This window comes from Pelophylax lessonae (assembly GCF_965119305.1).
Source record: "Pelophylax lessonae genome assembly, chromosome: 12".
Classification (NCBI taxonomy): domain Eukaryota; kingdom Metazoa; phylum Chordata; class Amphibia; order Anura; family Ranidae; genus Pelophylax; species Pelophylax lessonae.
This window is the reverse complement of record NC_138779.1, coordinates 32,766,915-32,783,885: the sequence shown is the minus strand read 5'-3', so window position 1 is coordinate 32,783,885 and position 16,971 is coordinate 32,766,915. Positions and strand designations below refer to the sequence as shown.

Genomic DNA, 16,971 nt, shown 5'->3' with positions numbered 1-16,971 from the left:
GACCAAGGGAGGAGGTATAGATAGAGAAAAGAAGGGGTCCAAGAACAGAGCCTTGGGGGACCCCTACAGAAATAGGAAATGGAGAGGAGGAGACAGAGTTGTAGTTAATACTGCAGGAGTGATGTGATAGGTAGGAGGAGAATCAGGATAGAGCAGAATCTCGAAAGCCAAGGGAGTGGAGTTTATTAAGAAGGAACGGGTGGGCAACAGTATCGAAGGCCGCAGAGAGGTCTAGTAGTAGGAGTATGGAGTAGTGTTCCCAGTAGGCTTTTATCTTCATGGCTTCAGAACTGAATATGTATTCTGATACTAAGAATGCACCCATGACATTTTTTTTTAACACCGAGTACGAGTACCGATACCTTTTTTTAAGTACTCGCTGATACCAATTACCAATATTTATCGCCTAGGAAGAGAAGGTAGAGGGGTGGTTTGGGAGGTGGGGAGGGGGTTAGGGAGTTGGGTGAAGCTGGATATCTTGCCATTACCCTTGTCCTCCCACTGATGGTGTGGTGTCAGACCTTACTTAGCTTCCTTCCACTGGTATGATGCCAGTCCACTGCTGCCCTTCTGTCCCTGGTACATTGCCAGTGTCACTTATACAATGCCCATCACCCTCCTTCACCCCATGCTGTGACTAGTATGATGTCAATTCCCCCCACATTTTTTGGCCCTGGTACAATGCCCCCCCTCCCTCCTGTCCTGGTATGGTTAAAATCACCTCCTGCCTGCCTGTTATACAGTGGTAGCCCCCATCACCTAGTTCAATGACAGTCCTGCTTCTGTACAGTGTCATATCGTATAGTGGCAGATCCTCCAACGACCCATCCTGCTACCCAGTAAAGTGCCGGTTCTCCCATTATCCTACCTCTGGTATAGTACCAGTCCCCTCCTACCCCTGGTATTGTGCCCCCACCCCCCTCCTGTCCCTGATACAGTGTCAGTCCTACCCCCTAGTGTAGTGCCAGTCCCCTTGCCCCTTGGTACAGTGCAAGCCCCCCTTCCCAATATATCCCAAGTATGGTTCCATCCCACTAGCCATCCCTTGGTATAGTGTCAGTCCATCCCCCGGTATAGTGTTAGTCCATCCCCTGGTACAGTGCAAGTCCCCCCTCTTCCCTCTGTTTATATCCCTCTTCACCCCCTTTCCCCAGTTGTGTGGCCCTGAAATAAAAACCCCGGGCAGACGTCACTTAACCCTCAGCAGGCAGCCCTGGCTGCAGAGCAGCAGGCTCCTCAGCAAGGCGCTCCACATCTTGTGTTACCGGCGGGGCCAGGAGATGGCGGTGGCTCCTCAGTGAGCTACCTCTCTCCGACCTCTCCATGATGCATGTGAGCTTCCTCTTCTCCCTCTCCCACCTAGCTCCCCCTCCTACTGTGGACTGATACAGTACATCCCCTTGTCTCCTAATACCGTCTGCTCCGGGGGCGCTGGTGGCTCATACTGCACTTAGATGGCGCTGCTCTCCCTGTCCTTCAGGATAGGAGGGTGACAGCTGGTGGGAGGGGAGGAGGCAGCGGGGAGGGGAATCCCGTGGAGAGATGAAATGTCATAGGTGGTTAAGGATGCGGCGGCACTGCTCCTTAACAACCAATAATTGCCGGCATTCTTTTTTTACATTTCCGCTATTTGCAGGGAAATCTCACTGACAGCTGAAAGAAACAAGCCAAAAGGTATCGCTTTCGGGGATCAGTGTAATTGCACGAGTACCGATACCTGTGCAAATGCCTAGTATCGGCACCGATACCCATAGCGATATTGGTGCAACCCTAGCTAATACCAATACATATGACTGACCATCAACCCAAAAACGGGGTACCCCTTCAAAGCACCAGTGCCTGGAGCTAACAGGTACAAACCTCTTCCAAGGGTTGGGACGTGAAGAAGGAGGCTCCACCTCCGAAACGCGTTGTTCGTAGCAACCAGCAGAAGGTAGTGCATCCCCTTGGATCCCTCCACTCCATAGCCCCACGCTGCATACAGCCTCGGCCGAGGCTAAGGCCAGCCTTTCCAGCGGTGAATGATGGCGGGCGGGTGCGCAGGGGCACTAGCATCGGCATGTTGTGATCCGGCGGTGAGGGGGGGGCTAGTAGCAGGAAGTAACAGAGAGCGGGCTTAAGCGGCGTCTGCTGCGATAGATGAGACCGGAGGTTACCCCGGAGGGACGGGAGGAGCTGGAAGCTACTGTTTATGTGCTGATGTGTTTGTCCTGCAAGGACCGAAATGTGAGTGCAACCTTATTGTTTTGTATTGTCCTTCATTAAAACGATAATATCCGAGGTCTGCGTGCGCTTCCCTTCTTTACAGTTTGGAACAAATCTCTTCCAAGTCACTAGTGCACAGGAAGTGGTGATAGAATGGAACCAAGCTTCATGTACAACTTACCTGGCACCAGGAGAAGGTCTGTGAATTGATAAAGTAGGACTGAACCCTGTCCGGCTCCACTTAACACAGCTAATGGGGGGTGGGGGGGGGCGCGAGGGAATAAAAAATAAAAATGACATTCTTGGTGATAAGGGATATTCTCTTAAACAGATTTTACTTCTATCTCATAATTACTTAGAATAACCGCAATATTTGCAACTTTTTCAACACTCTATAGCTCAAAAGGACTGATTACATGACTTTCCTTTTACAGAATGAAAGAAATATATCCTCCTTCAAAGCAATGTGTGGTGTTAATGGACAATGGGATAGGCAAATACCAACATGTGAACGTGAGTTCAATTAACGTTTTGTTTTTACATTTCTAAATCTATTAAATAATTGCTTTGCAATTACAGAACATTTTTTTCTCAGTTATATATACCGGCAGAACACATTTATATTTCTCATTCAGCTAGCTAGGGTAACTACCTAAAATTTGCCTTTCTAAAGAGTTGGGTACAAACCAGCTGAATGTCGGGTTTGTGGCTTTTATGTAAAATGAGGATTGGGATTGAAAGGCAATACAATGATGGAGCATCTGTAGAACTCTTTAAAAAGAATTGTTACCCTCTTTGGAATGTTTGACCTTTACAAATCCTGCTAGTAACGGTACAGCGCTCCCCTAATGAGGGTGAAAATAAATGATCTCAGTACTCTATGTGCATCCTCTATAGAGGACAACAACACAATAAATAGAAGTAAAATAGTGAAATCACTACAACAGTGCCACTGAGATCAAACATGATAGTGATGATCAAATGCAATAAACCACCAATGTGATAACAATGTCCACAGGTAGAGAACATTAAGCGTATAAGTCAGTATCATATAAACCACATGCGTTACCTTACCAAACTACAATAATACATAAGAGTTACATTTGGAAAGACAACCATTAGCAGCGCTAGAGAACGTCCTTGTTATCACAAAGAAGACTTTTAGTAAACATTAGTATCCCACATCTATATCTAGATATTAAAGATGTTGTTATTAATTATATCATTATGTTATTAAAATTATTACAGAATTCACAATAATAATTCTTCTTAAACCTAAAACTTTTACTAAACTGAAAACTGGAAAATAGAACTAACTCCCTGGAACCGAAACCTAACCAGAAAAATAGGATGATATCCACCCCCCCCCCCTATTCAGTAGTCGCTTATAAAACAATTTAGGTCTAGTTCAATGTTCAGACCCTTTGGATATAGAGAATTAGTCATATATATCCATTGTGTCTCACGTTTAGACAATTCTCTAACTTGATTGGATCCCCGCCACACTGGAAGCATTTTGTCTATACCCCAGAACTTTAGGTCAGATGGGTTCCTATTATGTTTCCGCCTAAAATGCATAGATACACCGTGATCTTTATTATTATTATTCTATGGGAGCTTATGTTGTGGAAAGAAAATAGGTCATAAACTTTGAGTGACACCCTGAGGGCGATTAAAATAAACAGAAAGCAGAGGATTCAAAGATCGCTCTGGTGGCGTATGACGGAGTGGAGGCTGATACCTGAAAGTTATAATTAATTAAAAGGCGCAGTGTATTATCTTTCTGGTGAGTATTCATTACCTAAAGGGAATCACGAGAGGTGTAGTGAAGGCACAAGGTGTGAAACATCCAATATACTGTAAATACACCGGTGAAGGAAGAGGACTTTATTGGACTATTGGGATACTAATGTTTACTAAAAGTCTACTTTGTGATAACAAGGACTTTCTATAGCGCTGCTAATGTGTGTCTTTCCAATTGTATTACTGTAGTTTGGTAAGGTAACGTATGTGGTTTATATTATCAATTTTGGTCAATAGTAGCAGCTTTCTGTTTCTTAAGAAGTAAAAATTACCATTTGGAGAGGAACAGCTTGGGAGTTCTTAGATTTGAGTGCTGGGTGAGGGATTGGTTGTGTCATTACACATTAATCACTCTATTTTAAGTATAAGTCAGTATCAGCTAAATATATATGGCATGACCAAATACAGTCCTAAGTGTCCAAGGGAATTCATGGGTACTGTGCTAGCAAGCAAAAACACCTCCAGTGTATCTCCACCTTGGCTCACCTCCAATCTTGGCCTAATACAGGTCACCATGCGCCTTCCCCTTTAGGGCTCTTTCACACGGGCTTTCCGTATGTCCGCAAATCATCCTATTTTTTTGCGGATGATTTGCGGACATAATGTAAGTCTATGGCATTGCGGTTGTCAGTGGAATACCATCCGCTGACATCCGATTTCCTTCCTTTCAGTTCTGTTCCGTTTTTTCGAACGGAACAGAACCCTATTTTTCCTCCGTTCAAAAAACGGAAAGGAAGGAAAATCGGATGTCAGCGGTGTCATCCGCTGACATCCACAATCCACATAGACTCACATTAGATCCGCATATCATGTGATTGTAAAGTCCTCCTAAAAATAACAAACATGTTATACTTACCTGCTCTATGCAGTTGGTTTTGCACAGAGCAGCCCCGATTCTCTTCTTCACAGGTCCCTCTTCTGTGATCCTGGCCATTCCTTTCTGTTCAGTGTCCCCACAGCAAGCAGCTTGCTTTGGGGCACCCAAGCCTAGTCATAGCTTCCTGTGTTCATTCAGACACAGAGCCCCGCACCCATCTCTGCTGATTGGCTAGCTGACTTTGATTGACAGCAGCAACAGCCAATCAGAAGGGAGAATCTTGGACGGCTGAAACACCCGTGGACATCGCTGAAAAGAGAGGGACCTCAGGTAAGTGATAGGGGGGGCTAAAGGGGGGGGGGCTGCTGCACACAGAAAGCTTTTTATCTTAATGCATAGAATGCATTAGAATAAAAAACCTTCTGCCTTTACAACTAAAAGTATAAAACTCACATTTGTTAGTGCACTGTATCTGGGGCACTCAGATCACAGACATAGCACAGTCAGGGTGTGCAGCCCCCTTAGGGATCGCATGGCTGTTTTTGGTAGCAACAAACAAACAGGGTGAAGACTTCCTCGATGTGTGCACTGATGTCATTAGGCCCCGCCTCTGACGTGTTTCGTCACACGCCACGTGACTTTTTCAAAGGGAATAGTTTTTACAAATGTTCAGTGTTTGTATGTTTCAACTCTGTAGTTAACCTTCTGAATAACATTTTTCATTGCAGCTAACAAATTGTTCTTTTGTGTTCCTACTAGTTGTTGACTGTGGACCCCCAAAGGTTCTAGAGAGTGGTTATTACTTCTTTGTGACCTCTAAAGATGTGACTACATACAATGCCATAATCCAGTACAACTGCTCAGCTTTCTATAAAATGAATGATGACCTAGGTGAGACCTGTAGTTTATAAAGACAGTTTTACTCGCGCCTAGGATGCGTATTGTTAGAGCTAGGGAAGCTGCAAGTAGTCAAGTGAACTGCTGGATAGTTGACTGGAAATGTGAGATCAAAAATTACTGCGCTACCCTTATATTGTGTATGGTTACTGTGGTAATAATATAATAAAATGTGCAAAATTACCAATATAAAGTGATTATATCACTGGAAAGTGCATATGTGCAAAAATTATAATAGGTATTGCATAAAAACCGTGGTTCAACTGTGCACACAATAAATCACATAAACTGAAAAGTCCTAGGAAAAATGTGCAAAAAGACAATTCTGTGCAAAAACAATGCTGTGCAAAAAACAATCCTTCGTGCTATATTTTTCTTCAAAAATCAGTCCATAATGCTGATATTGCAGAGGAAGAAAGAAAAAAGTGCAGCAGTGCTTGTGAAGTCCTATTTATAGTCGTGACAGTTTCCGCGACCCTTCGCTTCACCGCAAGGTGCTATGTGGTAAGGTAGCTCACTTACCAGATGGTGTGGACTCTTGTGACATACTCCAACAAGAATCTATCTGCGATTGGTTATTATCCCGACTTTGCTGTTGGATGGGATCCTGGAGGTCCTGGTGTAAACTCAGAACGAGAAAGAAGAGAGGCTCCTCATGGTGCATCAATCCACATAAAATATCCATATAAAACTGCAGTGGTTAAAAGTCTTCACTCCAAAAAAACACCAAGCTTTAAAAATCAAAAACGTGCCTTCAAATATAAACAATCTCTATAGAGAGAGCAGTGCTTTATCGATGGTGGCTGAGTAAAACACTCCAGCCACTTCTGAGCCCCTGTACAGCCCTGCGGCTGATGTGACAGGACGCCGCTGTGTGTGACCGCGAGGTCTGCCGTCCCCGGAAGCGGGAACTCGGCGTGCGGTCCAGCGGTCTGCTCAGAACGAGGCAACGTGAGTACCAACTTGATGCGTTTCGTCAGAGATGTGACGTCTTCGGAAGTGGTGTGAGACCTACATGGGCAATTATAGCTATAATTATGCAGACAATTGCAGCCCTGAGATTACCTCCTTTCCGCAGCTATACTATCCTATGAAGATCACATTAGGAATCAGCAATTCACCATTTGGTTTGATCATAGCATGATCATGAAATTCATAAATCTAGGCATTCAAACTCCATTAAGTGTATGTTTTTTCTCATATTAGACAGATTAGCGTGCATATATTCTGAAAAATCTGAAAATCAATGCACCCATCCCTAGTTTACATGGCCAGTGTGGGTGCCATTTATCAAAGCAAACTCAGAAGAGAAGCTATTATCTCAAACCTGTCACAAATGTGTGCAAATCAACACAGCGTTTGATGGGAAATGTTACCATCAAAGTGGAAATTGAATGGAGAGTAAAATTCTGTCTATAAAATACTGGCACCATCCCCTGGAAATTTAGAAATATGCAAAAAAAAATAAAAAAATCCAGGTCTGGCGGGAAGAAAAGGAAAGATGGGAGGGGGAAGCGGGGGAGGGGAGAGAAAAGGGGAAAATGGGGGAGGGGGGAATTGCCAGCCAATCCTGGAAATGGGGATTTATATGTGCCATATCAGACAAAATCAATTAAAATAAATGTATCCATATTTATTCAAAATACAAAAGGATAAAAAAGCAGTCACAATAATATATCACAAAAAAATGCATATAATGCATCACAGTGACCTGCACTATACGTTTCTACAGGATGATTGCCAGGTCACTGCATTTTATGGTTTCTGGTCTCATATATGGGTACTTTTGTAAATTGGATCTGACTGCTTGGTGTAATTTGGATTAGGGGTCCCTGTCTGGGTCGCTCTTTCCTTTTATATCACATCCCTTGCTTGGCAATAAATAGATTAGTCTCTCCCTATTTTTGTGGATGCTTATTCCTCCTTCTTTTTTCTTTTTTTATATCTCCACTTTATACAGCCAATTTCATTCCAAAATCCAAGGTTTTATTATCCTCCTATGATATTTGTTGAATAAGCTATGCTAAGGGCTTTTCTGTATGCATTTGCTATTGAATCCTGAAGAAGCTCAGCGGTTTCTGAGTGAAACGCGTCGATCTACCAACCAGATCATATGATCCACCTACCAGATCATGTGATGCATTAAATGCATTTTTTGTGATATATTAATTGTGACTGCTTTTTTATCCTTTTGTATTTTGAAGAAATATGGATACATTTCTATTAATTGATTTTGTCTGATATGTCTGGGCACATGTAAATCCCCATTTCCAGGATTTGCTGGCAATTTTTTCCCCCATTTTCCCCTTTTCTTTCCCCTCCCCCCCTTCTCCCTACCGTCTTTTCTTTTCTTCCCACCAGACCTGGGTTTATTTGCATAAATGTTACCATCAATTCAACCTATAGGTCAAATGTAGATCAGGAGATCCAGAAAAACAAGCAGTTGGGGTAGCATGTAGATCTTAATTTTCCTTCATAAAAAGGTCCCTGCCTTACTGAATATGAGGGCAAATTTCGTGAGAGGTTTACTTTATGGAATCTGTTACAATGACAGGTAAAAAGTAACTAAATGGCTGGACATACCCCTATGTTATTTTACTAACTATGCTTACCCAGCAGTGACAATAGAGAACATTGGCTAAAGGCACAGAGACAGCTGAAATGTCTCTGTACCTTGTGTTTGCTGTGATGACCAATGTAAACATTCTAGTAGTATTGTCAAGAGGAATGAAAAATGATAGATTTAGTGATTTAAACAATTCATTAAAATCTCACTCCGCAGCAGAGGAAATCTGTGATTGTAAATAAGGATGGGGAGTGGGGGGGGGGTTGGGATGGAGTTTAATGGGGCGACTGACCACAAATGTTAGAGGATTGTAATGGGGGGAGTTATACTGCTAGCGACCACCAATGTTCGGGAAGGGGGATGTGTGCCCTGGTACAAAAAAAGGTGAAATGCATAAGAAGGATCATAGAGTAGAGTGTTCCCTCTACTTGCATGCAGCAAAGTTCGAAGGAATTGTTGACATCGTGGAGTGCGGCAATTACTTAGAGAGACAGAGTCTGAGGAGATGTGGGACTGATGGGGAGCTTTAGAGCAGTGTTGTGGGTTGCCACATATAGAGCTTTAACAAATAATATTTTTTCTATTCCAATTTTAGTGCAGTATCAATGCGGATCTAATGGAGACTGGGAACCAATAAATACATCGAGGAAATCACTACCAATATGTGAGCCTGGTACGTTTAGTTCAGAGACTCCCTTGAAAGTGTAATTCTTGTATACATGCATTATTTGCACTGGCCACCAATCAGAGACTTGGGAACTATGAGTGACCCATTGCTGTCTTTCAGCAGGTGCTCAGTACAGTTCTCTGAACATCTGATGCATTCAATTAGAACTTTATATTCGTTAGAATTAATGAGTTTACTATTATTTCTGTTGGAGTATTCAGTGCCTCCTACCTTCCTAGTAAACAGGGCTTTTTTCTCAAGGAATAGGTGCAGGATCTCCCCCTCTCCGAGTCACCTCTTTTTTCAGCCCCTACCCACCTCCGAGCACCATTCCTTTATTTCCAGCCCCTACCCACCTCCCAGTACTGCCCTTTTAGGGAATACAGAACCGAGTATCATTTTGTGCTGCAAAGTAATTTGTAGGGAATTTGGTCATAATAACAAGAAAAGCAGTAAAATAGATCCTTGCAGCTAGTAACAATAGAGCCCCTCCTCAGTAACAATAGTTCCTCCCCACAACAATGGACTACCCGCAACAAAATCCCCCCTAGGAACAATAGACTTCTGGAAGAAACAACAGATCTTCCCACAGCATAGATCTCTATCAGCAACAACTGACCCCCCAGCAATATAAGATCCACCCCCAGAAACAATAGACCTCCTAAGCAACAATAGATCCCCTCCAACTAGAATAGATCCCCCAGCAACTAGCATCAATAGAAAATGTTGCTGTGTTCACTCTCCTGCACTGTGCGATAAGTCTCAATGTGGTGTCAAACTCCTATCTTAAAATCTTACTACATGTGGATAATGTGCTCTTTGCTGCCCTCAAAAGACTGGGGACGTCCGATATGGCTGTAAGTATAGGAAACAAAGAAAGTGCGTAGGCCTAGCACATTATCCTCAAAACATGTTTTATTAAATTGTTTAAAATGAAGGTCAATGTACTCACAAACCAATGCTTGTATCATAGCTTAGACATAACTCTAAGCTAGCATCAATAGACCCTGCAGCACACCCCAGCACCCCTTGCCATTACATACAGTCAGTGCTGGAGGTGGCAGAACTTCATTCCCCCGCGTTCCTGCTGAAAAACAGCCCTGGGCACAAATATGCAAAGTTACTCAAACCTCTGCAGACAGCTTAATATAGCAGTGAGAGAAAGAAACTCCATGTCACCAACTGTCCTCTTGCTATATTTCCTCCCAGGTAAACTTCCGCAGTTTTGTTGAGGGAATGCATGGAGTTGTTATTTTATATTTGTATCTATTATGTTTGAAACTAAATTATTTTACAGGTTATTATATGAAATGTTTGTTTTTCAAATAAGTAATGTTTACAGCTTTAGACTCCTTTTCACATCTTTATTTTAGACATATTTAGTCCACATTTAACTGAAAAAAAGCCCATTTACAGAGCTCAATAGCTAAAGCCTACAAGGACAGATCTAAGCTCTCTCCTTGACCTGTTAAGATGATACTTTAGATATAAAAGAGAGAGAGTGTGTGCTGCAATGTGCTTGTGCATTATGTAGTGCCTGCAGTGATGACCTGTGGTCAGGGCCGGTGCTAGACTATTTTACGCCCTAGGCAAGACCAGCTACTTGCGCCCCCCCCCCCCCAAAAAAAAAAGAAAAATGGTTAAAAACTCCCCTATGTCATACCCAGTGACCCTGATCTGATGCTTCCTCCATGTTATGCTCTTATACCTAGTGACCCCCATATTCCTCCATGTCACACCCAGGGACCCTGATGATTTTCCATGTCACACCCTGGTACCCCAATATTCCTCCATGTCATGCTGTCATATCCACTGACCCCAATGTTCCTCCATGTCATACCCAGGGACCCCGTGTTCCTCCATGTCATGCTGTCATACCCAGTGACCCCAATGTTCCTCTATGTCAGACCCTGATGTTCCTCCACGTCACACCTGGGGACCCTAATGCTTCTCTGTGTCACATCTGGGGACCCAATTCCCCCATGGCACACCCAGGGACCCCAATTCCTCATGGCTCACCTGGTAACCCCGAACCCCTGTTACACCCGGTGACCCCTATCCCCCATGTCACACCTGGTGACTCTGATTCCCCATGGCACACCTGATGACCCTGATTCTCTTTCATACCAGGGATGCTCCATGTAACACCCAGGGACCCCGATCCCCTGTTCTGGGCACACTCACTGGGCGGTATGAAGAGACTGGCACGCACTCTGCCCTCCTTCACTGTGATCCTGCTGATTCCTTCTCCCAGGACACTCCTCTCCTTGACCACAGTGCTCACCACAGCTCCAACTGGCTCCTGGTGAAGGGAAAAGCAGCAGTCAGAGAGCTCCACACTTATTTCATCGCCAACCTCCTCAGACCCTTCCGGTGCCTCGTCGCTTCTGCTCCAGTAAAGGTTCCGCCCTCCAGTGCCGAGCTCCAGCTCAGGTTCAGCTCTCCTCCACTCCCTGCTTAATACCGACCCAGGGAAATGAACGGCTGCCCATCAGCTCAGTGCAGAGAGTCACTTCCTGCCGGGGTTAAGGTCGCTCAGCTCCAGCCGAAGAGGATCATCATTTAGGCAGCATGCTGGTGGACTCACTTCCTGCCTCTTTGGGCCCCCTAACAGTGGTGGAAAACCTGGTAGTTCCGCACTGCCTAAGACACCTGGCATCTTCCACTGCCCCTTCTTCCTCCCCCACGGCTGCCCCTCCCCTCAGCTCACAAGGATCATTCATGATGGAGAGAGAGTGCAGACTCATGGCTGCGCCCCTAGGTGGCAATGCACCCTAGGCGGCTGCCTAGTTTGCCTAGTGGAAGCACCGGCCCTGCCTGTGGTTTGCAGAGAGGTAAAAACACCACTGTTAATATATTGCCCCCATAATGGTAATGCGCTGTTAGAACATGTTGCTTATAATCATCAATTTCTGGGAGACATCAACAAGAATTTACTGCATATACTAAAGGAAGCCAAAGAAATCAGCTGGCAATCAGATATCACCAGAAGCAGCCAGGAGTCCCCTATAAAAGAATATTTGCATCACGCAACCCTCTATTATTAGGTGGGTGAAGGGTGGGAAGTCACATTGCAGCATCCATTAACGGTAGATTATTAGTGAGAAATTAATGGTCAGGGAGGATTTCTAACACATCAAGCCTCTTCCTCCAAGTCTTGGCTGGTCGGTCATATAATCTTTGTCGGTACTTTACACCAGTAATATACAGGTGCATATCATAAAATTAGAATATCATTGAAAAGTTCATTTATTTAAGTAATTCAATTCAAAAAGTGAAACTCATACATTTTTTATAGATGCATTACACATAGAGTAATACATTTCAAGCATTTCTTTCTTTTAATTTTGATGATTATGGCTCACAGCTATTGAAAACCCGAATTTCAGTATTTCAAAAAAATTAGAAAATTACATAAGACCTAAAAAAGAAAAAAGGATTTTTAATGCAGAAATGTTTGCTTACTGAAAAATATGTCCATGTATAGTATGTACTGAATACTTGGTCGTGGCTCCTTTTGCATAAATTGCTGTATCAATGCGGAGTGGCGTGGAGGCGATAAGCCTGTGGCACTGCTGAGGTGTAAAGGAGCCCAGGCTTTGATAGAGGCCTTCATCTTGTGTGCATTGTTCCTTCTGGAGTCTCTGATCTTCTTCTTGACAATACCCCACACATTCTCTATGGGATTTAGGTCAGGTGAGGTCACATCTGGGGACCCAATTCCCCCATGGCACAGTGATATCATGATCATTAAACCAGGTATTGGTACTTTTGGCAGTGTGGGCAGGTGCCAAGTTCTGCTGGAAAATAAAATCAGCATCTCCATGAAGCTGGTCAGCTGAAGGAAGCATGAAGTGCTCTAGAATTTCCTGGTAGAGGGCTGCACTGACTTTGGACTTGATAAAACACAGTGGACCAACACCAGCAGATGACATGGCTTCCCAAATCATCACTGACTGTAGAAAATGTTGCATTTCATTTGGAAATCAAGGTCCCAGAGTCTGGAGGAATAGTGGAGAGGCAAAAAATCCAAGTTACATGAGGTTCAGTGTGAAGTTTCCACATTCAGTGATGATTTGGAGAGTCAGGTCATCTGCTGGTGTTGGTCCACTGTGTTTTATCAGGTCCAAAGTCAGTGCAGCCCTCTACCAGGAAATTCTAGAGCACTTCATGCTTCTCTCTGCTGACTAGCTTTATGGAGATGATTTCATTTTCCAGCAGGACTCGGCACCGGCCCACACTGCCAAAACTACCAATACCTGGTTTAATGATCTTTGTATCACTGTGCTTGATTGGCCACCAAACTTGCCTGACCTAAACCCCATAGAGAATCTGTGGGGTATTGTCAAGAGGAAGATGAGAGAAACCAGACCAAGATGAGCTGAAGACCACTATCAAAGAAACCTGGGCTTCCATAACACCTCAGCAGTGCCACAGGCTGATCGCCTCCATGCCACACCACATTGATGCAGTATTTCATGCAAAAGAAGCCCCGACCAAGTATTGAGTGCATACTATACTGTACAAGGTCATACTTTTCAGTAAGCTAATATTTCTGTATTAAAAATCCTTGTTTTCTGAGATACTGAATTTTGGGTTGTCACTAGCTGTAAAACATAATCATCAAAATTAAATGAAAAATATGCTTGAAATATATCACTCTATGTGTAACCCATCTATATAAAATATATGAGTTTCACTTTTTTAATTGAATTACTGAAATAAATTACCTTTTTTGATGATATTCTAATTTTTTTAGATGAACCTGTAAGTAACAGCAATTACATTCCACCACCTAACCTTCTGTATGTTCAGTATAATCCTTCTAGAGTAGAAGAAACTGTTGATTTTTTTTAGCACTCTCAAGAGAAAATCACGGGAGATCTCCTCAAAGAAGGACAGAGACTGTAAAAACTGACAAAGATTCCAAATCTTCCTTATTCTAATACTAAAGTGTTTTGGCTAGAGTTTCATTGCAAGGGTGAACCATAGGCAGCTATAAAAAGACACCCAATGAATGGTGATGTGTAATTATTTAAATGTATTTTTTAATTGCAAGCAGTGCAAGTATCTGACTTGGTATCAGTCCATGTACAGCAGAGCCCAGATTAGGGGAAGGAGAAGCAGCATAAGTAGCCTGTCAGTTTTGATGCAGTTCAAGGAGCATGCTGATAGGAGAGAGCAGAGCTACTTCCAAGTCACAGGCTGAAGAAGGACAAGACCCCAAATAAAACAAAAGCACACAGTAGCACAAAAAATCTAATTAAAGAAAAAGCGTGACTTTATATAGGCCAAAGTGGAAATGTCTATAAATAAGGCACAATAAATCATAAAAAATACATATTTATTGGTTCACAATTGTAAAAACTTTACATATACATAATATAAACATTTGTAAAGAAATACTCCATATAGGAGCGCTGATACAAAGGTACCATGTTGGTGACCGTGGTCACTGGTAAGCCGACGCGTTTCGCACTAGGGCTTCCTCAGGGCCAAAGAGACCAAAAAGACAGACATTCTACAAAAATATGTACAACAGTAGCATGCTATAACAGGCATTATATCTCAACAAATATATCATGAATGAAAAGCACACAGTACTGTAAAAGCGCTCTCTTTTTCTGGCCTCGTGTGGTGGCAGACATTTTGGGAAACTGTGAGTTGCACTTGGTTTTAACTGCAGTAAATTAACCATATTTTATTGCACAAGATCCATACACTCCTTTTTTTACATAGTTACATAGTTAGTGAGGTTGAAAAAAGACATCAGTCCATCCAGTTCAACCTATGATGTGTGTGTGTGTTTGCTGTTAACCGTACATTGTATACCCCTGTATGTTGTGGTCTTTAAGGTGCCCATCTAATAGTTTTTTGAAACTATCGATGCTCCCTGCTGATATGACTGCTTGTGGAAGAGAATTCCTCATCCTTACTGCTCTTACAGTGAAGAACCCCCTACGTATTTTAAGGTTAAACCGTTTTTCCTCTAGTTTTAGTGAGTGGCCACGTGTCTTATTGTATTCCCTTTCTCTGAATAGTTTGTTCCTTATGCTAGGGTCGACAGTACAGTATTTGTACATTGATATCATATCCCCCCTCAATCTTCTCTTCTCCAGAGAGAATAAGTTCAGTGTTTGCTATTGTTATAGGGACAAGCCCTATGTTGTGTGGCAGAGCTATGTAAATCTAAGCACTGGATTTGAAGAAATACAAATCCTTTGGCAGATAAAACGGCTCCCATATATAGATTGTGATCTGGGTATTTGGGAGTTTGTGTTAAATTTAGCTTTAAAGAATTTCTATTGTACTCGTAATTATATCTGATCAACTTTAGGTGGCTTTAGGGCTCTGGCATACTGTACTGTATTTATCAAATGACAATACTGTGCAAATTCACACTCACCTATGCATTCTGCAATCATTTTTCTATTTCAAATTATTTATATATAAAAAGGTAAATGGTGTGCTAAACAAATTAGAAATCACTGGCGTGTATGAGTCCTCCATCTGTTTTTAGCAATTCTTGTTCTTTCCCTCAGATTGTGGAAAAAGGTACTTACAAGCCGTAGCACGTATAATCGGAGGTGAAACGGCCAAGCTGGGACAGTTCCCATGGCAAGTATTCATAAAAGGCGGTCAGGATATAGGAGGCGGAGCCCTGCTCTATGATAAGTGGATTATAACTGCTGCCCATGTTGTGCAAAACATCGACCTACCCGAACTTCAAATAAAAATGGGATTTATCAGTAAGAATGACACAAACTTCTATAAGGCTGTGCCAGAAGCCATCTATATTCACCCCAGTTACAGAAACGATCAGACATTCAACCACGACATTGCTCTGATTAAACTCAAAGACAAAGTGCCGATTAATGGAAACATTCTTGGTATCTGTCTTCCTACCAAAGCGGACCAATATCGGATCAGCGAAAACGAAAATGATCTTCACGTGGGGGAAGTGTCTGGCTGGGGGGACACAGGAAAACGTCACCTTTCAAGACATCTGCGATTTGTCTCTGTGAACATAATCAACCATGGAAAGTGTAAAAACGCCTATAGTGTAAAGCCAATCAAAGCCAAGGTCACCGAAAACATGATCTGTGCCGGTCATGAAGGTGGGGGAAAGGATTCTTGCCAGGGTGACAGCGGAGGTGCATTGGTTTTCTTCGATGATAAAAGCGATAGTTGGTTCATTGGTGGGATTGTGTCCTGGGGGGCGGAGTGTGGGGCTAAAGGTGAATATGGAGTGTATACAAAGGTAAGCAACTACCTTGACTGGATACACAATAGTGTCCAGAACAAATAAAGATCATTCCTAATAAAGTGCTTAAAAATGTGTTTTTTGTTGTCTGCACAATTTATCTATTGTCATACTGGGCTTCGTACTCCCGAGAGTGTACTGCAGGGGTGTCAAACTCAATTTCATTGAGGGCCACATCATCATTATCCCAGATAGCAAGTAATTGAGCTGTAAGTTTGAAAATGACTTGCTAAGCTATTGCTAGACTTGCCAGGCTTCACAAGTTTGTTGCACAATTGCAGCAAGTCCGCATTGCATGACTCCAGATCAACTTTATTTGCAAATAGAGCTCTTGCTGTAGACTCACCACTGCATCTTTGCTCTTGCTAGAGAATTGCCACGCAAATTTACTACAAATTTGAAAACTGACGACTAGAACTTGTGCTTCAAGTGCTGTGCAAGTGTACAACTTGCCAGTGAAAATGTGCAGCAAGTTGCCAAGACTTACAATTCAACACTGCCACAAATTTGGGGCAAGTTATCCTTGCTATCTGGGTAGTTGCCCTCAAAGGGCCGGTCATATCTGCCATGGTATTCTGTCTGAGCAGTCTCTAATAGCACTTCTTGTGGATAATATCAGCTGCGTACGAGCCTCCTTTCCAAATGCCATAGAATTGTATTCCCCCCCCCTTACATCAGATGTCAAGAGCCCCCCCCCCCCACAATCAGAAGTCAAGAGTCTCCCGCCCTCCCTTACATCTCAATGCACACCC

General features: G+C 43.0%; 1 protein-coding gene across 1 annotated transcript in view; it reads left to right on the top strand.

The window, feature by feature from the left end:
• The window catches only part of MASP2 (MBL associated serine protease 2), a 98,043-nt gene extending 81,747 nt beyond the window's left edge, over positions 1–16,296 (top strand). Inside the window, exons 8-11 of the mRNA XM_082274524.1 lie at positions 2,640–2,718; positions 5,585–5,716; positions 8,884–8,961; positions 15,498–16,296. Of these exons, the coding sequence (XP_082130650.1) occupies positions 2,640–2,718; positions 5,585–5,716; positions 8,884–8,961; positions 15,498–16,264 (1,056 nt within the window). The 3' untranslated portion in view covers positions 16,265–16,296. The remainder of the gene's footprint in view (positions 1–2,639; positions 2,719–5,584; positions 5,717–8,883; positions 8,962–15,497) is intronic.
• Positions 16,297–16,971: the final 675 nt, after the last annotated feature.